The 24,384-nt window shown below is 37.3% G+C and overlaps 1 protein-coding gene and 1 long non-coding RNA gene across 3 annotated transcripts in view; one reads left to right on the forward strand and one right to left on the reverse strand.

The window, feature by feature from the left end:
• On the forward strand, positions 1–23,272 carry POF1B (POF1B actin binding protein). 2 transcript variants are annotated; one of them, XM_067304148.1, is made up of 15 exons: positions 1–486; positions 6,825–6,863; positions 8,110–8,211; positions 10,163–10,378; positions 12,015–12,145; positions 13,184–13,211; positions 14,308–14,382; positions 17,080–17,172; positions 18,133–18,246; positions 18,349–18,501; positions 18,632–18,742; positions 19,107–19,235; positions 19,512–19,585; positions 19,974–20,088; positions 21,982–23,272. In XM_067304148.1, exons 1-15 carry the CDS (start codon positions 1–3, stop codon positions 21,985–21,987), a joined length of 1,872 nt encoding a protein of 623 aa, XP_067160249.1. In that variant the 3' UTR covers positions 21,988–23,272. The 2 variants fall into 2 exon arrangements, with proteins under 2 accessions (XP_067160249.1, XP_067160248.1); XM_067304147.1 differs by lacking the exon at positions 21,982–23,272 and having other exon boundaries at positions 19,974–21,974.
• The window catches only part of LOC106487591 (uncharacterized), a 7,275-nt gene continuing 5,162 nt past the window's right edge, over positions 22,272–24,384 (reverse strand). The window contains exons 2-3 of the long non-coding RNA XR_001293093.2: positions 23,992–24,060; positions 22,272–22,349 (exon numbers count right to left, since the gene is read on the reverse strand). This is a non-coding gene — a long non-coding RNA (uncharacterized lncRNA). The remainder of the gene's footprint in view (positions 22,350–23,991; positions 24,061–24,384) is intronic.

Here is a 24,384-nt window from a genome sequence, read left to right on the forward strand (position 1 = left end):
ATGTACGGGGGGCAGCAGCAGCTGCAGCCCGTCGCGCTGCCCCCGCACCTGCAGCAGCAGCAGCACTACTACCGGCGCCAGCAGCACTACAGCACGCTCCCCGCTAGCCGGCGGCCCGCCTACTGCCCGGAGCCGCTGCCCCGGCCCGTGCCGTGCCCGGAGCCGCTGCCCCGGCCCGTGCCCTGCCGTGAGCCGCCGCCGTGCCCGGAGCCGTTGCCGCGGCCCCTGTCGTGCCCGGAGCCGCTGCCCCGGCCCGTGCCGTGCCGCGAGCCGCCGCCGTGCCCGGAGCCGCTGCCCCGGCCCCTGCCGTGCTTCGAGCCGGCGTCCCACCAGCACCAGGAAAGCAATGTGGCGTACGACCGGGTGAGGACCTACGGCCCCGGGTGCCGGCGGGTGAGCACCTCCTGCTCCTCCCGCGCGGGCTCGCCGCTGGAGAGCTCGCACGGCTACCAGCAAGTTATCTCCGGCTGCGACCCGCCGCAACAGGTAGGGAGCGGCGCCGCCGCGCCTCGCCCTCCTGCCCGCCCCGTCCCTCGCCCTCGGGGCGTCGTTCCCGGCCTCGCTCGTCTCTCCTGTTGCTCCGGGGCGGGCCGCTCCCGCCACCCCGGGTGCAAAGGCGGCGCCGGGCGGGCGCAGCGGGGCGGGGGGGCTCCGGGGTGTCGCCATGGGATGTCGCCCCACAAAAGGGAGGATCCGCACCGGCTTCCCCTCAGGGGAAGCGGGGCCGGGCGGTATGCGGCGCCGGCGACCCCCCGGTGGCGTCTCCGTCACGGCCGTGGGCTCGGCCCGGCCGCTCACAAACGCGATTTGCGTGTGCCAGGTTGTTTTCCTTTACAAACATCACAGCAAAAATATTCTTCCGATTTTCTGATCGGAGGGAAACGTCCGTGCACTTAATGGTCTTTAAAAATACTTGGACCGTCAGTGACAGCGCCCCTCTATAAAACACGCTGCCGTTTCTCCTCAGCACGCAGGCGGTTCGTTCGCCGCTAACGGCGGGGGGGCGGGGCGGCCCCGCCCGTAACGGCCGTTCCCGCCCGTAACGGCCGTTCCCGCGTGCCGTGAGGGGCAGCGTCGCGGCCCGCCCGGCCCCGCTGCGGGGAGAGCAGAGCGTCTGGAAACCCGTGCAGCGACTCTTCGTTTAATAGCGCGCACAGTGCAGATCAGTCACTTGCTGTTAAAGGTGATTGGATACCGAATGCCGAGGGAGGGTTTGTTCAGGAAGGGAGATGGGTGGACCTCCGGAAAGCTACTGATGACGTGGGTGTCATTCCCGAGGTGATCCTTGGACTTATCTTCCCTCGTCCCGATAGCGCGTTTTGTACTATAACAATTACATTCGGAACGTATGAAAGATAAGAGCATGAAAGATCCCATCTTTGACCAAGGGTACTAATGAAATAAATAATGTTTTATTAATTTAGTAATAAAATTATAATAAATTTATTATTTTATTAGAAAAGCTTTGTTAACCTATTTTAATCTAAAACTCTTTAAAGTGATTTGCTATTTAAATTCCTCTTTTCCCTTTTGTTTTGAATGGATAGATCAAGTCCATACTTGTTTCTTTTTTTGGCGACTCTAACTTACATTTTTTTAACTTAAACCTGTAAATATCCTATTCCCTTACAACATTTTGCCCATTCTGTCAATAGAACTGTGAAATTCTAATCTGATTATAAACCTTGCACTTCTGCTTCTACAAGTTCCTGTTTCACTCCCATTTCCATTAATATGTACACAAAAACACTTTCCTGCTTGGTGTTACTAAATATAAAAATGCTACTAAACATAATGTAAAGGTGTGTCTGTTTAGTAGTTCTCTGTGAATCAACAATGCTAACTAATAACATGCATGAAACTAAGCAGGTGCAGAAGTATTAGAGAATCTTCATTTAGCATTGATTTAAAAGTTTGCAATGTAGTTTAGCAGGTTTCCTGCTGTGTGTGTTTACAGGGAAGGGTTTGAAGGTATTGATGTTATTTAATATAGTTTTAACGTAAACAATTAATATCTTAGCTAAATCTTAGAAACAGAAAATTAGAAATCTATGACTTAAGAATAGCTTTGTCTATAAAAACAGAAAAGGAGTTCAGAATTTGTATATCAGGTTTTTCTCTTATACAGTCAGACTGTTATTAACATCAATAGAAGCAGGATTGGAGTGTCCTGTTCAATATGGGAACATGTATTTGTTTAAACTTCAACTCTTATTTAGCTTTCTTTCCTGTGGTATAAAAATATTTAACTATGAAAAAGAACAGGGATTGAGACAAATAGGAAATCAGATTGTCTCTTAAAGCCACATTTTTATACTATATGGCTGCCTTTTGCGGGATGGCTTTTGTAAATTCTGGAAAATGAGGCATTTCACTAACAGCTTTATATGTTTTTGAATATGACAGACTCTCATCCCCGCTGCATCAAATATGTTTTTAAACAATCCATCTTTCGTAAGGTGTGGAGTAGGAGCATAAACACTGGTTTCTCACCTCCCAGATAAATGATCTGCTTACTGGGCTAGATGATAGTCTGAATTGCATTCAATTAATTAAATATTCATTAGAATAAGTACTGCAGTCCCGAGCTTCCTTTATTCAGATGAGTAAATAAATAATGTGATTATAGTCTCTTATGCTGTCTCTGCCCTACTAAATATGTTTAATTTTCAACATCTGTTTAGTCAGTGAGTCCATGAAGTCCTGCTGATGAAAAATAGTTTCTTGCTGAAGTGTTTTGCCGGATTAGACTTTAAAGACAAAACAGGGTGTAGTCCAAATCAGGCTTTATGTGGGTTGTAATTTCTGTGGTGGAGAGGGATGGTACTTACTAAAGATTAATTAGGCAGTTATTCAAGACAAAAACCGTAACAAATAAGGGAGGTCAGATGGGAGTAGACAGAAGTGACATACTTTATGCTGAATGGGAGTTGTCAGAAAGCAGCACTGGGAAGAACAGTATAAGAGCAGCGATTCTGCTGGAGAGCAGTCATCGATTACTCCAGATAAAGGTTTCCAAAGGATTGCGTAGTGCTCTTTTTGATTCTGTTGCCCTTTCTGCAGATCATTTATAGCTGCATAAACTGAATAATGTAACAGTATCTAACTCGCATAGACATTTTGACCTAATACTAGAATATGTAGTTAATGGTAGCCTCATACTGTGGTTTAAGCTTTTTACTGTTGACAAGCCAAGGTGCTTTCTTTGAGCAATATTTAATTTTCTTTTGCAGAGCTTTAGTAGCATAATGATAACATCTTCATTATTGTTGCTGCGCTGTCATGCTGTTTAGTCACATAGCTGGTGTCTTCCATTATGTTTATGTATATTATTAATAGACTAGAGGGAAGAAAAATTTGAAAATGGCATGTACATGTAGCATGTGTGATTGTATTTTTCTGGTCACAATGTGTTCAGGATTTAGTTTTCTTTGTTTTCTCTGTCTAACCAAATAATGCTACATTAGAGAAATGCTACTCCCAGCCATGGCAGGCTTCATCTGGAGTAATTCATGAATTCATGAGTAATTCTGGAGTGGCTTCATGAAATAGCAAACTCAAGGCAAATTTTACTCTCCTCTGTTTGAACCAAATGGAAAAAAAAATGAAAGAGATGACCCAAAGCTTTGTTTCATTGCTTGTTTAGAATAAATTCTCTTCCGGTATGGCCTATAGGTATTAATATTCTAACCATGGTCATGAAAAAATAAATAATACATGAAATGACACACAAAATGTCTGTCATCAGTGTGAAAGGCAAAATTCTGAAAGTCTTTGTATGAGTTGTCTATTCATGTGAGAATTTTTGTGAGTAAGATGTTTTCATGTCTTGATTCTGTGAAGTGCTGATTGCTCTCAACTACCATTGTGAATCTGGTGTAACAATAACCAAATCATTAACCAATTGGTGAAATTTGCTTGTATTATTTGAAACAGAAAGCCCACAAATATGGCCTGCTTTTTTTCAGCTTCCAAATGTAATTCATAAATTCTGATTAGATGACTGGATTTCTTATAATTAACCAGACAAGGTTTTATGCATATAAGCTTTTGACTTATATAAATTAAATTCTCACCTTAGTTACCAGTTTGTCTGAAGCTAAGGAAAAATTATTGAACTAAAAGTTTTTGTATTGATTGCTTTTCCTAAAATTTCCAGGCAATAACTGAATAAATCTATCAAATAGTTATTTTAAAATTTTACCCTTGAGAAGAACTTGTTGCTTCTTAAAAACAAGCAGAAATCATTGTGAAAGCATCAGCACATGACCTTTTAAAGTTACCCCATAAATGTAGTGGCCTGGGACCCCAAACTGCTACTCCTAGTTGCACTGCTGTAAATCCCAAACCCAGTCATGCCAGTGAAATCCACAGCAGTATTGGACTGGCACCCCCGCTTCCTTCTCCCAGTTAAAAAATGTTCCATCTGCAAAGCATTGTAGGAAACTATTAAGGAGTAAAAGAGGAAAGCCTAAGAGATAACGTATATCATCTCTCCCTTGGGAATGATGGAAAAATCTGTAATACTTGAGGTTGTATCCCGTTCCAGTGTACTACTTTTAGCATGCTCATACTGCCAAGGAAATAGCTGTTGGCTGCAGACGCCTTGGAAAGACATGTTCACTAGATGTGCAAAGCAAGGAAGTGCTTTTGTGTAGTTTAGGCAGGCTTACAACTACAGGATTTCTGGCCTCTAGATTATCTCCCAGGCCTGTGCAAGTTTGGCCTGTTTGGCTGGTATGGGAAGGATGGCAGGCAAATTCGTGTTTGTACTGGAGCAACGGAAATATATCTGCATCAAAGTCACTTGAAAACAGAAAGTGCTTGTGTATCTTAAAAATAAGCATAATTCTCTCTGACCAAAATATTCTTAGGCTCTTTATATTATCCTGCATAGGATTTAGGCCATTTTGAATATTATAAGATAAAAAGTGTATTTCAAGTTAAAATTCTGTCGTTTTCTCAGTTCTGAATGTATTCCTCTGAGAAAACATAGGTACCTAGCTAAAATAATTTTACAAGTTATTCTCCCTAAACTAGATAAAATGAGTTACATATTCCAAGGCCCTGTGGCAGTGAGATTCAGTTCAGGCAGGTCTGTACAACTTTTCAGTAAACTGAACATGTATCTTTGAATCTTATGGATATTGCGTACAACAATATTCACATCTGAATAAAAATCTCTCTCTTTCGTATTACTTGTATTATCATAGCACTTGAGCGCTCCTCCAGTCCTGGGCAAAGACTCAGTTATGCTGGGCACTGGACAGAAACTCTGAACTCTCTTGCATAGATCTAAGGAAATATTCTGAGTCAGAGAGTTGCCTGCTGTGTAACTTGTGTGAAGAAAATATCAATGTGCATTCATTTTTAAATATTCTAGTTTTTAGTTCAAATTTTTTAGGTGTCAGAGTTATCTAGAATTTGGGCCTAAATATTGCTTCTTTACAGTTATGTCCTGATCCAGAGAGTTCTGTTGACTTCAGTAGGATTACTCTCTTGATTGAGCCTTGAAGGACCTAACTTGAGTAAATGGAGTGTGGGAGGAGGAATAATCAGCTGTTTTCCACAGCAGTTAAAACTTTGAGATTTCTTAATTACCGTGATAGATGCTAAAACACTTTTTTTTCCTACTTTGATTTCTTTTCCTGGTGCTGTTATGATTCACTCTTGAGAGATTTGAAAAACTGCTTCAGGCTTCCTAAACTTATGCAACAGTTCCAAACTGGGAATTTGACCAACTTTGGAGTTTTACTCTTATCCCATTAAGAATGTTTCCAGGACTTAACATCAGCAATATAAATTTTCCAAGCACTGCCAGCAGGCTAGGGGAAGAAATGGTTTGTTATGAAAATTGAAAGGTTGTGCTGTGAGGAAGAATAAATAATATGCTCTACAGTTAACTAACAAATTGACCAATCTTTAGATTAGATGCGATGGGAATTTTGCTTACTCGGATAAAGAACTGGATGTGGAGATTTCAAGTAACATATATAGATTGTTGTTTGTCCACAAAATGGAAGGTGTCCTTTTGCTTGTAGACAGTGGGGGGGGGGAAGAAGAAGCATTTGTTTTTGAAAATGAACAAAACTGATGTCATTTGTGGATTTCTGTAATTTAAAAATGTGTATTTGTTGTCATTCAAGAACTAGCAAATGTTCCCAGTGGGCATCTTTTTCATTGGTGTCAATTATGGCATATTTGACCGCTTTTTGAAATAATTGCTGCTGTTTAGTATGCTGAATACTGTAACAGTCTGATTTGGTTTGTTTGGCAGTTTCTGTGTACCTTTCTTTCCATTCTACAGATTTTCTTGTCTTTTCATCAAAAAAAAAAAAAAGAAAAAAAAAGCACTGGTGAAACAAACCGTGTCTTAAAAGTACAGAAGTTTACACTAGCTGAACTTACTATGTAACATAATAAACTGTAAATAAAAGATAGTGTTCTGTGGTATAGGGGCTTGCCATCATTGAAGAACTAGTCCAGTGTGTTCACTCTGATTCATGTTCTATTCTTCTGGCACTTATGGAAAATAAAGACTATCCCCCTCAGACCTACAGTTAGGTGACAGAGAAAAAAGACTCTTAAAGCTGAGAATCCAGAGTGTGTACTTTCATTTTGCATGGGGTTTATTTCCTTTTGAATGGAAAGGCCATGCATGGCTTGAAAACATTTCTAGGTGATACAGGCCAGTGGTTCTCAATATGTTTATAGCTGATTCAGATGAATTTGAGAATCTGTATAAGCCTGAGCTGTAAACATAAAAGGTTTTGGAGCTTGGACTGCAATAATCACTGAATCTGTACTTATTTTCTTCCTTGCAGGGCACTGTTCGGAGGATTATTATAGAGAATCCTGAACAGGTAGGGAAGCTATTCAGTTCTGTTTGTGCAAGTCTTTCTTTTGTAATTATCCTGATTCTGTAAAGTGCTCAGTTACCTCCACTGTGGGCTGCTAAGTATTTTTAAATAACATGGCCATACCTCTGATTCTGAGATTAAATTACTAGGAATTGAAAGTACTACGGAATCACCACACAATTAGGCTTCCCACCTCTCACTAGGTAGGTCTATATTAATATGCTTCAATATAATTGGTAACAGAGATGAATTTCTAACTGTTTCTACCCTGTTTATTTCAACTGTTGTCTAGATGGAAGCACAGTCGCTTTGTTTCCAAGTGGAGCAGACTGATATAAAAAACATCTGTAGAGTGACAGAGGGATTTTTAAAGAATTTTAAAAAAGCTATTTGGAAAATCTTTTGCCTTTTGGTTAATTCTTTTGTGATAGACCCCTTAGTGGAATTAGAGGTTTATATGCTGGGCATCTGGATATCCTGGGTAAAAGTCAAGTAGAATGGTTAAAATTATCTTCCAGAAACAGGCTGTAAGGAGTCTACTGGGGAGTCTTCCCTGACAACCAGCATATGTTCAACCTGACCTCAGGGAACAGCACTGCTCAAAAATGCAGCTATACCAGAAACCTACTGGAGCTCTCACCTTCACATTTATGAGACACTAAGCAGTTTCAGAAGGCACCTGATCAGATAGTGTATATCTGGCAAAACAGTGCTTTAACCACTGATCTCTCACAGCTCTGCGTGCCTGCCTGAAATTGGTCATAATAGTTATCGCCTGCCTGAATTGGCCACTGGTCTCTCAGTGCTACATGGGTGAATGACTAAAATAAGAAAGTTTTATAGCTTGATGAACTCTAGTTACCGTGACATACTGTCCACCTTATATTATGTAGCCTGCTCATTTTCTTCGGAGTCTGGCAGGATTCTGTGAGAAAAAAACAGTGTAATTTATTGCTTTTTTACCATGGTGTAAAGTTGAGATGCAGTATGTATGTGCAAGTTGTATGGATATTGCAGAAAAATCCGAGTTCAAGACTATGAAACTTACACCCACTCAAATGTGCATATAGGAACAGTGTATCTCAAAGAACTTAAGACTGTAAAAATAGAAGATATTTACTTTATAGAATTTTGAGTGTGTGCGTCTTCAAACTACAGGAAAGCTCCAATCATTTTTAGTCAAAATGCCACTAACTGAATTGGCTGTTTAACAACATATATGAATGTTTTTTATTAATATGCTTTACAGGAGCCATTATCCCCATTTTTTAGAGGGGGGAATTTCTATCCTGGAAATAATGTCATCTATGAAAAGACAATAAGAAAATACGAGCTATTAAATCCCCACCAAGTAAGTTGTTTCTGTATATTATCTATTGCAAAAGAAAATTGAGACAGTAGCAGAAAAGTTCCTGTTTCTTTTGAGAATTGTGTTGTCCAGGTATAAGAAACATTCTCAAAGTAAATGAAACGGTTTCTCTGTGTGATGACAGCAGAATTTGGAACATGTGCTACATTTTTCTTAAGACTTTCTTATTTCAAGCTAATGAAGAAAGCTGCTGTTGAATCGCTGATGCTCTCAGTTTGAACATGGTTATAGAACTCTTCATCTGAATATGACAGAGCATTAATTTCTTGCAGTAGCTCCACAACAGAGTAACCTATATAAAGTTTTATAAAAATTGGATTGTAAAGGCTAATTTTAGCTTTGACTTTCACTCTTTGTTGAAAAACTATTTTTTTTGGTAAAGCCATCTGAGATTTTGTCTCAGATTTGGTGTTTTGTCAAAAGCAAAATTATCATTTTTTTTCCTTTTTATTGCTCCGAAATACTGTTATATTCACCAGGAAGATTTTTGAAATGAAGGCTATTTCAGACTGATGTATCTAATATCTTTTGTTTTGTTTTTAAACTGAATTTTTTGTGCAATTCTGGATTTTAGTTTTGTTTTCCCACTGAAAACGATAAAATAGGTGTGACATCGTTCTCGAAAGTGGAAAGGGAGAAAATTTGAGGTAATTGTGAATAATAACACTCTCTTCATTCTTTCCACAGATAGTCTACAAAGAAAATAATAAAAAAAACAGTGTGCAATCCAGCCCTGGAAACCTATTTCTATTTTTGATTTTTTGTCACTCAGGGTGCATTTATATTAGCATTTTAAGTCAAATCATGAGTGTAGTTTTGAAGAAAATTTCCCAGTCACCAACTACATACTGCACTTTGGTTTACTTTGCACAGCAGTCATGGATCATGCAAGCTAGTTTCCTTTCAGATGCACCTAAAACTAAAATATGTGTTGCAGGAGTCCAGCCAGTCACCCCAACTGTTAATGGGTGTTCAGTCCTTTGAGACCAAATTATAGCCACTCTGAGGTAAAACCTCCCAAAATACGTAGAATGTGGTGGACGCTGGGTCCTCTTCCTGTGCTGCTTGCTAATGTGGATGTAGTCTCTGTGCTCTGGCTTTGGTGCAGAATGAGATGTTGGTTCAACCTTTTTAATGTAACTACATTTTAAATTCAAGTCAAAACTACTTAAAGCCTGGGATTTGCATTTATATATTTCTACATAGAATATAAAGAATACATTTTTTGAGGAAAAACTTGTAAAGACTGTGATGGCAAAAAACCAAAGTTCTGCCGAAATCAATAACCTTCAATGTTTTGACTGGAGGCTAAACTAGTTTCTAGTTTATTGGTTTTGGGCTTGGGTTTTTTTTTTTTTTTTTTCTTGGAAATAGCATTTTTCTTGGATTGTAAAAACAAGATGCATATGTCCTATATATATTGCACAGTCTGAAAATGGAATTGCTGAAAGCATTTATGGAGCAATATCTTGAGCCATTTCCTGTACTAAATGTTTTTCTAACTGAAATAACAAAAACCCAGTAAATAGTTCAACTAGAGCAACTAGCTCTTTTTTCAATCTCTATGATACTTAATGAAGCAGGATATACATGTGTTTTAATGGAGGTGCCCGTTTCCTGAGTGGATATGTTAAGAGGAACAGCATAATGAAACACAACTCATAAGTAAAATTAGAAAAAATGCATCTTCTGCGCCTTTTATTTCCAGCTACTAAAATTTGAGGAGTTGGTGAATTACAACCTTAAACTATGAAAGCATGAGGCAAATTCATGTTTAAATAGAAAAAAAAATTATTAGGATTATTAAAATATCCGAAACTGTCATCAGTCTTTCCGTGCAAAAATGCATTGTATTCATTTATGTATTCATGTTATGCTTCCATCTCATTAAGATGTGTTCTGTGGCTTAAAAAATAATATTGTTTGTTTATAGGAGAAGCAATATCAGTTTTCACACCAACATCAAATTCCCCAGCAATCAGATCAATGTCATGTTATCCAGCCCTGCCAGCAGCCTGAACAGTCCCAGGTCACTCATCAGTGCCAGCAAACACAGACTGGTAGCCCGTGTGAAATAATCCCAGTGTCTGTGAGTGATGACTGCAGAGGAAATACAGTGAGGAGGGTAACAGTTCAGACATGTGAACCGGTAAGAATCACTTGCTGAATATTTTACTGTTCACAGTGTATTTTTGTTTTTTACGGAGAGTATAAAACTTTACAGATGGATAAAATTATTCATCCCTGATTTCAACAGTTTTTGCTCAAAATCATAGCATGGTAATTAAGTACCCATTGTAAGTAAACAGCAAAGTTTGTTCCTCTGTTGCAAATAACTTCTTTGCATGCTGAGATTGTAAATGTTGTTTAGAACTGCCCGTGTTTTACCTAGCAAGAGTACTCCTGTGATGTTCTCTAATCAGGTTTATAGATTTTGAAGGAATCAGATGGACATGATTTTTAGCTTAAAACAAAGAACTTTTAAATGGTTTTGTTGCTTTTAACCGTATAGCTTACAGTAAGATAAGAGCAAAGTATATAAAATTCATGTCTGATGCACAGACATTTGTTAGATAGGCAATTTTTCTATCCAGATGAGAAATAGGTGTATTTTCTGAGTAGCCTTTTTCTGTGAAACATTGCATCTTAGCAGGTGTAGAGGCAGAGTAAAATGATGTGAACTTTACACTTACAGCTTTTGAGACATTTAATTTTTGAACATGATTTTAAAGCTTGTGCCTTTCAAACCCTAAGACTGAATAATATAAGAATTACACCTTTAATTTTGGAAAAAAAAGTTCAAATTGCTTTATAAGCTGGACATGCATAAAGTCAGAATTGCTCTCTATCTAAACTAATCAATGAGGATTTGAAATATATTTCAACTTGATGTAGATGTATTTGACATAGATTCACTGGAAGTACAAAACTAGCTTCCTTCACCCTTCATTCTGCAGCAGGTTACACCTTCTGTAGGCTTCCTATACACGTATACTATTTCCGTTGGGGGCAGGGGGGAGGGGAAGTGTAGTAGTCCCTTCCTATGCGTCTATTCAATATACAGGTGGCCAGACAAACATATCTAAGGTTAGTGACCTTAGTGTTAGACCTATGTGGTATTTCCCATAGCCAAACCCTACCATAAAGTAACTTGGGTAGACTCAGTTTGGGCTAGTTTAATTCTTTTATTGCACGCATACATAAACATTTGAACTTAAGTTGGAGGTACTTTAAGATCTTGTTGGGCTTAAAAAAAGAGGTCTCGTAAGTCGGTGCCTTTCTGTAAATGCTTCTGAAATTGACCTGGGAAGGAATCCAAGAGCTTCTCGACTCAGCCACTGGATATACTCCAATGCATGAATGTAAGCAAAAGCAGTGAGAATATAGTAATAAAAATACGATTTTTGCAGTGGGGAATCTTGCACCCGCTTGAGTTTATTTGGGTGCTGTTAATGGGGGTTATCCACTGTAGGGTGGAAGCATGTATATTAATGAAAGATTTGCTAAATCTTTACACTCTCTATGTTAGAATAATGATGATGTCGTTGCTGTAGGTGGAGATATTACTTTGCCTATTTCTTGTTGCTGTAAAGGAAGTCATTTATTTCTATATAGTTTATTGAAAAACAGAAGACATGGAAGACTCAGCCTAGGAAAAGAATAGTGTAAATAAATTGCGAATTAATCACAGCAAACAAATCCATCGTGCTTGTAGCATTTTGATGTTCAGCTTTCATCCTGAAGAAGGGAACTCAACTATAATGTTCTTGTGTATCTTCTTTTAGGTGAGTTGCCCTCAGGAAAATAATGACCAGCTGGACTGCCGCTACTTTGGTGAGCTGCTTGCTGAACTGAACCGCAAGACCAATGACTTGCACAGTTGTTTACTACAGCATGTGGAAAAGATAGGAGGAAGGTATTGTCATTATATCTGTCCTATTATTTTGGTATTCCAGAAATCCTAGGAATGCACAGTTGAGAGCTCAATGCTGATTTTTTAGACAAATAGAATTCAGAGTGTATTTTACAGTAATATAACTTGCTGAGTACCTGCAGATATAAAACAAGGCTGTAAGCCAAATAAATTAACTGAATTCAATGCTCTTTCAAATTGTGTAGACTAATATGCAATAAAAATGATTTATTCCTTGGCTGTTAAAGTAATAGATAGAACAAATTTAAATATACCTACAGCATGCTGTTAGATATATTTAATGATACAGTTCTATTACTAGTCCTGAAGAATGAAACAACCCAAATGTCCAAGTTGCCATTTCATTTGTTTTGTTATATCATGGATTAAAAGATGGTCATCACGTAGCATGACACTCGGTATCTACATGCAAATTGATGTTAAGTATGTCTTCTGCGGGGACCTATAAATTATTTGATTTTGAAAAGAAATGCACTCTCAAAAGTCAGTAATCTGTCTTTACAGGTCATCTTACCCTTTTCTCACAAACACCATTATTTCATTCCTTTCCCCTCCTCCTCACTCACTCTCATTTGGTGATACTCCATTGAGAAAAGCAAAAGAGATCCACAAAAGAAATTGGCATAGCATTTAAAAAGGGAATTTAAACATCAAGAAAAATCTTGACACTGTTAAATACTTCAGGCATGTCAATGTATTGCAGCACAGTCTGGGTAAAGCCATTACCCAAGCCAATTCTCAGTGTAATTGGGTTAACCTAACATAATTGGGATAACTGCCCAAAGAAATAGTCTAAGGGAAGCACTGTGCTAAATACACGCCTATTAGTATTCCAGTCTGCTCACGTATCTCTGTATGGACTAATATTAACAACTCATATTTGCCTGTCACCTTAAAAGGAATATGAAGAACTCTGTTAGTACTTTAAAAGATGATCTTTTTATGGTTGTGAATGTGGTCATGGATTCTTAGTTATCAAGAAGCATTCTGTTAATTGGTCCCTTGGATTTTGTCTTACAGGAACCATGACATTGAATTTACCAGTCAGGTAAGCAGCAGGCATGCTCTTATAAGCTGTTTTGTAACATTTAATTTTAGTAAGAATTATGTGGATCTTCAGTTTTGAACCCAATTAAGCCCAATCCAGTTTAACTGAAGGATGTGGTCCGGTCTGTTTAGTATAAAGATGACAGTCTGTGTTAGTTAATGATTCCTGCTTGTTAATATCAGTAGGTTTCAGAATTTTAATGTTAGGTATGTATTTGCAAATGTTACCAGAAGTGAACTTTAATAATTTGCATTATTCCAGTACCTTATGAGAGTCAAATTTTGAGTTTTTCCTGTTGTGCCAGTAATGATTTCATTGTAAAGCAGACTTGCACAGCTACAAATTTTTACAGTATGCATTTATTGTAAACAATCTTTCACTCTCTTGCCAATAAAGAAGCTGTTTAGCAACATGTACTGCCATGCATTAGAAGTGGAGAATACTGCCTCTCACAGAAAGAAGAGGAACTTAAGTTGAGAAAACAGACTTTCTGTGTTTACAAAAAGCTCCAGCCATGCGGGATTCATTTTTGAGAATTTGGAGATATCATATCATCACATCACCATATCATATCGTCAGCACATTTATTATTTTTAAAGGCATTGTGTATATGGCAGAAATATTTGTTCAGGATTAAATTACATGATGCAATGCCTCTTAATCACTGGCAGTATCTCTTGTAGCACGTTGGTCACCATTTGTTTATTGACAGTCAATTATTTAGAAACATGAGATTTGATTGTATCATAAACTTTTTGGAGTTCTGTTTTAGTGTTAACTGTTGTTTCTGAGAGAGGATCGTTTTGAATACTGCTTTTAAAATAAAAGTTAAACTTGGTGATTTGAATATTCATCTAATGAAAATATGCTTGACATATCATTTCATCTCTTTTTAATGCCACACATATATAAGACTTTGGAAGTCTTCTAGATACCCTTTGATCTATTTTCAGTGTATTTTGCCTTGTACTAAACATGTTTTTCATAGTAAAGATGTGTAGTTAATGAAATCACATTGTGATCTAGCAGGCAAAATTCTTAATCAAGATGTCAAAGACAAATAATTCCCCCCCACCCTTCTCCCTTCTTTGCTTAGACTGAAGATGTTGAAGATTTAATTCCCAGAGGACTGTCTGAGGCAACAAAACAGCAGATTCGTTATCTCCTCCAGGTATGTGAATTGGGTGGAGGGTGTGTGTGCAAGCAAACTGTAAGCTGAAACATTAGAAGTTGGCTTACACATACCAGGGAATTTGTACATAACATACTTTATTCCGTGTTCTACTTATTCCATTTATTCTAATGTAACATGTCTGGAATCATACAAATAGCTTCGTGACATGTGGCAGTTGCTTCTACAGACTGTGTATTTTAAACAGAGCTTTATTGGAGCTTTTTTGCAGTTTCACTGGAAACCATCTTGGCTTTTAACAAATAATTATATGAAAATACTGGTCTGATTTTATTTGTTTGTGCTTTATATTAAGACTTTACTTTAAAAGTTAAAGGTGAAGAGTAGGCATTTTATTGAATGTTGAATTAGATATCAATTACCAACTATATCTAATGCTTATAATTTATGTCTCATCTTCCACAAGTATTCTGGTTAAACACATATAACATGTTGCTCATGTCTGTGCATGCTTATGACATTCAGTAACAAAACATAACCATTTCGGTTTTGGTTCCATTTATAAATGGCTTTTGTTTTTCTCCTCATCTTGTTTTTTAGCTACCTAGCCATCTCAACCTGTTTTTTTTTGTTCAACAGACACATAGGTTTGCCTGAAAGGTAATCAATCAGGCAAGAATGCAAGATTTCTGATAGTGTCTGTTCATTTTGTTGCTTCCTAGCATTATAATACTCTCTGTAATGTGTTTTTCTGGAATAATACTGACCTGCTATATGAAGTGTTTTGAAGGTAGCTGTTTACAATTGGCCCCCACCTTTGATAATATATTAAAAAACAGTGATGTAGCATGAATGCCAGTGTTGACTCCAGAACTGCGTAGCATTTGAGATTTAGGTATGTTAGAAGATCCAAAACAACCTGCACTCCTTAAGCAGCTGTGTCTAAATCTCATCTCCCTGGGCTAGAGCTTAGGTGATCCTACCTGAGTGCTACAGCTTAGAATCACTTCCTGGGGATAGGTTAAACTTTATGTGAACCAAGCTCTGAGCAACTTGGTCTGACTTCACAGCTGAGCCTGCTTCATGCAGGAGGTCAGACAAGACGACCTCCTGAGGTCCCTTCCAATCCGAACTATTCTGTGGTTCTTTTACAACAGACCTGACACTGACACCAAATTATTTTATGACTTCATGTTAGAACATTATCCCAGGAAGCAGGTTCAGTTCACCTCCGTGTGGAAGAGTTGAATCCTGTAGTTCCTGTTTTCTGGAAGTGTACCTGGTTTTATATTCTCACACCTATGTTTGTTAAAAAAAAAAAAAAAAAAAAAAAAAGCAGATAAACTTGTGGGGAGCCAGATTCTGTCAGCATACACATGAAGTGTGCTCTCAAATAGACCACAGCTACTGCAAATGTCTTGAACAGAGCTATGTGTGGTAGGTTGTTAACTCTCAGGATTTTTGAGCTAGCTGTCAAGCTGCTCAGACAAAGAGGGTTCTGGGTCGCCACAGACACTCAAGTCTAACAGCATGGAGATTTTCACTGTGAAAGTACATGACACCTAGGGAGTTTAGCCATCTCTAGCACTAAGCAGCTGCTGAGTGGGGACTGACTTACTTATATTTTTTCATTCTAAATTTAACCATCCTGACTTAATTTCTTCTTTTAATCTAGTCCCAATAGCATATTTCACAACAAAGACAAAACTCTAAGTCAAAACTGAAATTCCACTTTAATTCCAATAAAACAGGTTAGTTAGTTACACTAGAAACATTGTTTGAAGCCTCCATCTCGTAATAGCACCACTAGGGTTAACAAATGTAACACAGGCTAATCACCATATTGATAGAGTTTGTAATAGCTTCTTCAGTTTGAGCGATCAAGACATTTCTTGCATGATGTTAAGAGAAGTATTGGAGGAAGAAAAACTGGACAAGGATTTAATTTTGATCCTGATATTAAAAAATAAATCTTTTATGCAGAATGTTCAGCCTTTCTAGATTAGTCAAAAGTTTGAGGAATTATTGTGTTCTTTTTCTCTCAAATATTAGAAAAGAAAGAAATTTATCATGAAATGCAACAGTTTGTGTTCTAATGTGAATTAATACACAGCTGTTTACAATGTATTAACAGAAAAAAAAAAGAAACAGGGCTAGTCTATGGTGCATTATTGCTTTTCTTTTTCATCCAGGTGACTCCTTTAATCATTGGGAACTTTTTTCCTTTAAAGGAAAAAGTTGGTAGTTTGTGTATGTTTTATTTTTATTTTCATTTAATGCTCTTGCCCTTGGGCTGAAAGCTTGGTTTAACAGATCTCAAAGATGAATCATTCCTCTGTGGCTTCTCAGGTAGGGTGGTTCTTTTTTTCATCACTATAACTCACAGAGCTCTGAACCTGATTGTGAAGTATTAACCCATTTATTTTTCCCTTCATTAGAGCACAAGTTCAGTTCTCCTTTCTTCTGTTGTTCCTTCCTTTTAAAAAATGTTCTGTCCTGTATTATAAAGCACAATAGTTCAAAAATTGTGCCATTTGCAGAACAAACTGCATGAAAATGTGTCTTTAAAGTGTCTACAGTTTCTACAATGACTTGAGCAGTAGTTCTAGGAGTAAAAAAGTTATTTTCAGCTCTATAGCAGTTCTCTTCTTTTACACATTGCTAAGCATACTGTAAATGAAGCTCACTAATAAATCAGAAGAATACATATTTTTTATTTGTTTCACTTCCTCCTAGATGAGAGTGACATCAGATAAATCATTGAGGCTTGTGCTTTCCACTTTCAAAAATTTACGTGAAGAGCTTTGCCATTTACAGGATGACTTGGGGGTAAGCACACTTTTCAGTTCCCATGTTGATACTTGTCAGTGAAGAAAGTCCATTAAGATGAAGTTTAAGTTTTTAAGTCCAGGCTTTTAGTTGCTTTAATATGAATTGTTAATTTATTAATAGCCTTGCATGACTTGTACGGTGGATGAGGTCAGAAGATTTCTTTATCAGTGGATTTCAAGTTTTAAATTTGTAGAATCCAAAACCACCAAACACACACTTTCAAAGAAAGGAAAGACCCTGAACAGTGAACTTAAGATTTAGAACTTTGAATTACCTCATTACTTAATGTTTTTACTTTTACCATGGACAAGGCCTACACCAACTGCTTATATGCTAGCACTGTTCCAGGAGACCTCAGTTCCATTCACTCCTAACTGCAAGTCATGTTCCCCACTTACAGAAGAGCTGTTGTCAGCTGGTACCTTTAAGAACTCCAGCAATTCTCCAGAGTGAAATATCAGAGTTTGGAAGCTGCAGTTCTACAGCTCTGATACAGCCTGTAGATAACCGTCATTCTGAAAGCAGAAGAATTCTCATGGCAGAACTTTCTCTTGGCCAGTCTGGAAACTTCGCAACATTCTCTTTTAAAACGCAGTGTTAGGAGAGAGTTTTCCCTGTCATCCTTAACATAAAACAAGTAGTCTGTGCAGTGAAGTGGTCTTTGTTTTGGATTTTTGTTGGTTTCTGTTTAATAACTACAAATAAGTCTTTCTGGGACAGGCTGAAGGAGCAGTATCCAAGATTACAGTGCTTACCACACAACAGGAAGCCACACATACTACAGTGATGAGCAGCTCTGAGCCATGCAGTAAAAAAACAAAAGCAGTCCCAAGAAAACTAAAAATTTTCTTAGTTCTAAGTCATCACTTATTAATTACTCATTACTTTGTATTTTGAACATGGGAAAGGTTTACTGAAAAATTGCAGCTATTGACAGTAAACACTTTTGTCTTACAGAAATTAGAAACTGACAATGTCTGCCTTAAGAAGGATTTGTCTTTTAAAGATTCTCAAGTTAAAGAGTATGAAACTATGTTGGCTTCCTTGAGAGAAAATAATCGTCAGCAGCAGGTGAATCTAAAAAGCATTTTCAATGTAGTTACAATCAGCCAAAAACTAGCCCATATGCTGGCCTTTGAGGATTTTGAGTAATTAATGCATGGTATATTCCAGCAAGGACTCAGAGAGAGTATTGCAAAATGTCGCTCTCTGGAAGAACAGCTCCTTTCTCTTCAGCTCAGTGAGGGAGAAAAGGATTGTAAATTAAAAGAACTGGAGTACGGCAAGCGTGCCTTGGAGCAAGAGATCCAGAACTTAAGACTACAGGTAATAGGCTCATTTTTCTGTTTACAGTAGCTGTTACTCACAAATTCAACTGTAGTAACACAAAGAAAATGAAGAGCAATTAAACTTGCTAAAATTCTTTTAAAAATAAAAGCTATTTCATTTTCTACAGACCTGTTCTAATCCAACACTTCAGACCACCACAGATGAACTCTCTAGCCGTTACGTAGAGATGATCAACAACTTGAGAGAGGATAAAGATCGTGAGATCCGCAGTCTTAGGGTATGTTGATTAACTTGATACGTGTGTATTCCTCACCTTGTATGACTGCTCAGGTTATGAATCTGTTAGTTGAATTATCACAGATACTTTAAGTCCAACTAGTGCCCTCTGAATTTACTGTGCAGCTCAACCTTTTCATTTAAAAGCAATCAGTCTTTGTGCATGTCTCTCTGTGAATATATATATATAAAACATATTATGTACATGCATGTATATATGCAGGGTTTTTAAAATTCTACTAATTCAAGTGTTAGTGTTCATGATTCTAATGAAAAAGTATATCCAGAGTCATAGATGCATGCTTAAAGGTCACCTGCAAGGAACACAGAACACTTAACTATTCTTTATCATATTTCTTTTTTAGTCTCAGTTATCACAATTCCAGCAAGATATATCAAGGAGAGAAGGAAGTAATAGTGACTTACAAATAAGGTTGCATGAACTGACATCAATGCTGGAGGAGAAAGATGCTTTTATTAAGCAACAACAAGAGGTAAAATAACATATTTCTGCTTTAAGAATGTTAGGTTTAAGCATCAACTTACTATGAAGATGGCATTTTACTAGGAAGTCACTTACACCATCCTGAATCAGCACTAAGATTTTTTTTTTAACTAAATGTTTGATGATGCTGTTTCTCTGCTAATCTCTTGGAAGGACAGAGTATTTCAGACTGTTCTTCGAGACGAATTTCTGCAAGTATTTTGTTGTGACTTTGGTCAATTAGCAAATATTACTTCATTTGAATGTTTATTTTTGGTTTTCTCAGGACCTCTTCAGATTGAAGCAAGAGAGATTATCATGCAGTCAGTCCCCTGGTGTAACAGCCATCATCACTAAGAAGTAATGTAGCTATTCACTTTTCCTAAAAATACATTCTTTTGATTTCCATTGTGTAGCTTCTGTTAATTAAGTCCTTACATCCTTCAAATTTCTTAACACTATCTACTCAGCTTTTAGGAGAAAAAGTCAAACTAGGAAAACCTATCTAGGATGGATTCAGTACAGATATTCCTACTAAGCATTGTAACAGCAATTGGAGAGTAACCAGTATGTCAAACTGATATTTAAATGACAGTATTAGTTTTTTAGTTACTAGTAAAAATATTTGGGGATTGATAACTAAATTAAATTAAAAACTAAACTAGAAGAATTATAAAGTTCATGATTTGGATATAGGTATGCAGATTTTAGTGTTATATTTTACAGGATTGCAACTCTTTTAATACAGGTACAGGAATCAGTATCCAATTCTAGGTCTCTTGTCTGATGACTACAAGATTACATCACCGGTCAATAAATCACAAACTGTTGTAATTGAGAGGACTGGAGAAATATGGAAACACGTAAGTTTACTTAAATTAACTATACAGGTTCAGAAATCTCTAAGTATTTAATTTAACTTCAAAGAAAACATTAGCCAGAGTTGGCTTGCAAGAGAAAGCAAGAGTGTTAAATTAACCAGGCTGCAAAAAGCAAAGTGACTAACTAAACTCAGGGGGCTGTATTTGTCTGTTGCAAAATGGCAGTAATTGTTAGGTGAAATACAAAAAAAAGAAAAAAAACTGTCATTTTTTTCACTGATACATAATTACCTTTAACAAAAAAAGTGGTGTTGCTCTAACAGCAGCCTCTGCCATCATGCACAAAGCAGTCTTCTGGGCATCAGTGTCTGTACTGGGTAAACAGATTAGGGAATTAGGACCTTTTTCAGTGTTTTGCTCTCGGATGGAGAGTTTACAGATGAAATGTTCTGAGTAGGCAGTATGCCTCTGTATCCTAAATTTTAATTATTCTGCACTAAAACATATTAAGCACCATGGAAACTTCACTGAGATAGCAGTGCCTGATGCAGGAAATGCAGAACAGTAGTGCTTTTTTATAAAGTTATTTAAAGTAAAAGTAGAAAACAGGACTGCAGAAGCTGTTTATGTTACAGGGCACAAAGTAACGTCAAGTTTGAATACAAGGTAAAGGCCTGAGAAAGATAACCAAGGCCAGTTTACAAGCATGTGTTCCAAATACTGGAATTTGATGAAGTCGTCTATGGACAAAATCTCAAAGAGAAGGACAAATAAAGGAATGTAAGAGACAGAGTAGCAGTAGCTTTGTGGGAGACATGACCAAGGAAAAGATAGTTTTGTGAGCAGACTGAATAGACCAAGGGTAAAACATCTGGCAGGTTCTAAAAGGATATGTGAGATGTTAACCAAGGTAGGACTAAAAATAAGAGACTGCAAACAGTTTTATTACTGATCTCTAAAACTCATCCAGTTGCATTGCAACTGAATGCAATTGCCATACCTAATGACATGTTAAGGTAGTAACCCTTACTGTAAAGAACAAGCCAAAACCCCTCTCTCTCCTACCTTATTTGAAAAGTTAGTCATACTTTTCATTATAAAGATGAAAAAGATGAGTGTACACGGCACTTGAATAGAGCAAGGTCATTAAATGAGAACTGCTTGTATGTTAAGTTTCTCAAGGTCTCTAGTGCAAGTTTCAGTTGAAACAAAATTACTCTGTTGCAAGATAAACTTAACAGTTTGAGAAGTGCTAATTTCACCTTTACTCCAAGCTTCACATATAGTTTTATTCTGTGTTTGTATGCTGTCAGACAACTTGATATCTGTATTCATTAATGAATAGTAATGCTGATGATAGGTAACTGAATAGCATAGCTTATATGCTAAAGTAGCATGTATGTGATTCTGTCATTCAACTAGCTATTATTTATCATGTTAAGTCACTTAGGATACTCAAATATATTGTCTTGATTTTCAGTGCATCTGAAATTTGAGGTTTCATTCTTGGTGACTCATATTTATATTAGCAAATTCTAACTTCTATGGTAGAAGTTTTGTAATATTTACTATTTAGGTATACAATAACTTCCTGTTCTTGGTTGTTCTCATAAATATGAAAAAAGCTTGTTTTTCTGTTTCCTGGAGACAGTGAATCAAGCCAATTCTGACATATGCCCCTTGCTAAACAGAAGTGTTTACAGTTTAGACTTTGACCTTGATAGTACTAGTTGCTATAGCACGGACACAGGTAGCATTTGTTATGGAGGAAAGGCTCACTGTCCATTTAAGACACTTACTTATAAAAAATCAGATTAAGTTAGAGAAATAAATATATTCTCAAATGAAGCACGCTTCATATACCCAACAGTGTATTTTATACACAGAAATGGTAAGTATGTGCATATTTTCTGACAGACTGCTTTTTTCTTTCAGGATTGAAAGAAACCCCTTAACCAGAGTTGCTTAAAGGAGTTCACACCAAATGACTAAAACTGCTTTACTTTCTGCTATTTTGCATCAGTAAAAGGTTCAGTCTGATACCAAGAGAAAGTGAGGAATGCATTAAGGACATGGAAACAGGAAAGAAGACTACGGAAAATGCTGTCTTGCCCTCATCATAAAGAACTGAGTTCCCTGTGTTCTTCATAATAACAACATGCTGATAACATCAACTATATGTTATACTTTCCATACACTTTTCTCTCAGCAGAGAACGATATTACCATTCTTCTGTAGACTTCAGTTTTTCCTGACAGTCACTACTTGACTAACTTCACTTCTTCTGTCAGTCTTGCAGCATTCTAAGAGAGAAAAGAGAAAATAATCTGATACCTCTTTTGGAGGACTCCTGTCATGTTCTTCTGTCCTATCTACTCATGCAGAGTAGGTGAGAATGACTGATATAAATTTAAGCTATGTCCATACTGAGTGGCTGGTTTCAATACAAAGGGATTCATGCAGATTGTCTTTTTATCTACTACTGGCTATTCAAGATGAAGCAAAACCCCCAAACAACCTTCAGGGGGAGCTTTAACACTAAAGGGCACCTCACTGAAAAACAATTAACATGTTTTAGCTTCTTGTAGGCAAATCTACTATGGAAAATTACTTAACTTGCTCCGTATCCACAACAACTTCTTCAGCTCAAACTTAGTTATGTAAATGTAGTAAGTTTGGTTATTTGCTAATTGAATAAAATGATTGGGCCAATTTTAAGGAATGTGTTTGAGATCAGAGTTGGTATGTTTTCAGCTGAACCTCTTTTAAACCCCAAACCAGCCGTAACTATTTATTTTACAGTGGCTGTGCTTGAGGATTTCAAGAACTTGTTTTTCATATACGGAAGCTTCTTAGTATGAAAATAGCTCTTGGACTAAATTTTATTATCAGAACAACCTTCCATTTACAATTTTTGCTCCAGGCAGGACTACAGAAGTTGTCTCAACTGATTTGGCATGAATATTTAAGTAGTAATAAATAACTAACAAACATAGTGCATTTGGGGGACAGGGGAAAGTACTAAGGAAAGAATCATAGGGGAATATTAAAACAATATGCAATCAAAAAGCGCTAGCTCTGTATTACAGGGTTCTTGCTTTGCTATATTTCTGCAGGCTTATGTATTTCTAGTCACATAGAATGTATCTTATAGACAATGTTTAATGGTAAAAGAACCCTGTAGGCTATGTGTAACTATGAAATAAACATTAAGTGTAACTTTCTGGATCGTGTGTGACTGTAGTGAAAACATCTAATGTCTATGTGATAGGCTGGCAGGGTTTGTTTTAGTGGTTTGATACCGGGTGTTTTTGACAACTTGTTTCTCTGCATGACTCTTTACAAGCAAAAGAATAGTATTTGGCTAGACTTGAGTCTTCCAGTCAGTTTGATGCTGTGAAGACAAATATGGCATCATGCCCTTTGTAATTGGCATAAGGAGACAAACATAAATCCTGCTCCTTTTACTGCTGCTTGAGTACATCCAGCCTAAGATCAGCCTGCAGTTTCATGTGTGAAGTAAGAGTGTGCACCATTAAAATACCACCAGTTTAGTCTAGCTCTATCAAAAGAGATTTGAATTAATGAAAAATAAAACATTTATAAAACATCCTCAGTTGAGTGAAGAGTAGCTTGCCCCACTGAAACCAATAATTGTAAGTCTAGTTATGAAATATAGATTCTAAAATGACTTCATATATTAGCATCATGTGAATACACACACACAAAAAAATCACAACTGATGACATGTTATTTTCAAAGTATATTCCAACCTAATAAATAATGTTAGTTACACTGTCTAATGACCCTTCCACTTTTGTGGCTCAAACATAAGAAAGATGGGGTGAAAAATAAATCACTTTTTTTTTTTAATGGCATAGTTAAAATATCATGATTAGTGCAGTTATCTGGTGTAAAGGCGAGACAAAGTAACTGCTGACTTACTGTTGTCTTTGCTGTGATCTCTGCTGGGCGTGACTGGTTGGAAACATTACACAAACAGTTCAGAAGAAGCTGTGAAGAGTAGAAACAGCAGTTACTAATGGCCATATTTACTTTGCACTCATTTATTTCAGCTATTGCAAGGGTTGTACATGAAATTTACTAACTCTTCCATCAAGTAATGCTAAACCACTATTTTCTTTTAACTCTTTATGACTAAGATGTATAATAGCATGATGCAAACAAACAGTAAATGCCCTCAAAGGACAGGCAGATGCAGGCTCTGAATACATTCAGAACTGTTGGGTCTTTGTTGTGTTGTAATTTCATGGAAAAGGCCATGATTAGGCAAATGAACTGTCTTGCAAATACAGTTGGTAGTATGATACTTAAAAC

This window comes from Apteryx mantelli, chromosome 13, assembly GCF_036417845.1.
Source record: "Apteryx mantelli isolate bAptMan1 chromosome 13, bAptMan1.hap1, whole genome shotgun sequence".
NCBI lineage: Eukaryota > Metazoa > Chordata > Aves > Apterygiformes > Apterygidae > Apteryx > Apteryx mantelli.

What these genes read in the sequence shown, in the direction of transcription:
- POF1B (XM_067304147.1), top strand. Translation starts at nt 1, where the DNA reads ATGTACGGGGGGCAGCAGCAGCTGCAGCCCGTCGCGCTGCCCCCGCAC. An exon ending in GCTGCGACCCGCCGCAACAG is followed by an intron (nt 487 to 6,824) that starts GTAGGGAGCGGC and finishes TCTTCCTTGCAG; the next exon opens with GGCACTGTTCGGAGGATTAT. An exon ending in TTATAGAGAATCCTGAACAG is followed by an intron (nt 6,864 to 8,109) that starts GTAGGGAAGCTA and finishes TATGCTTTACAG; the next exon opens with GAGCCATTATCCCCATTTTT.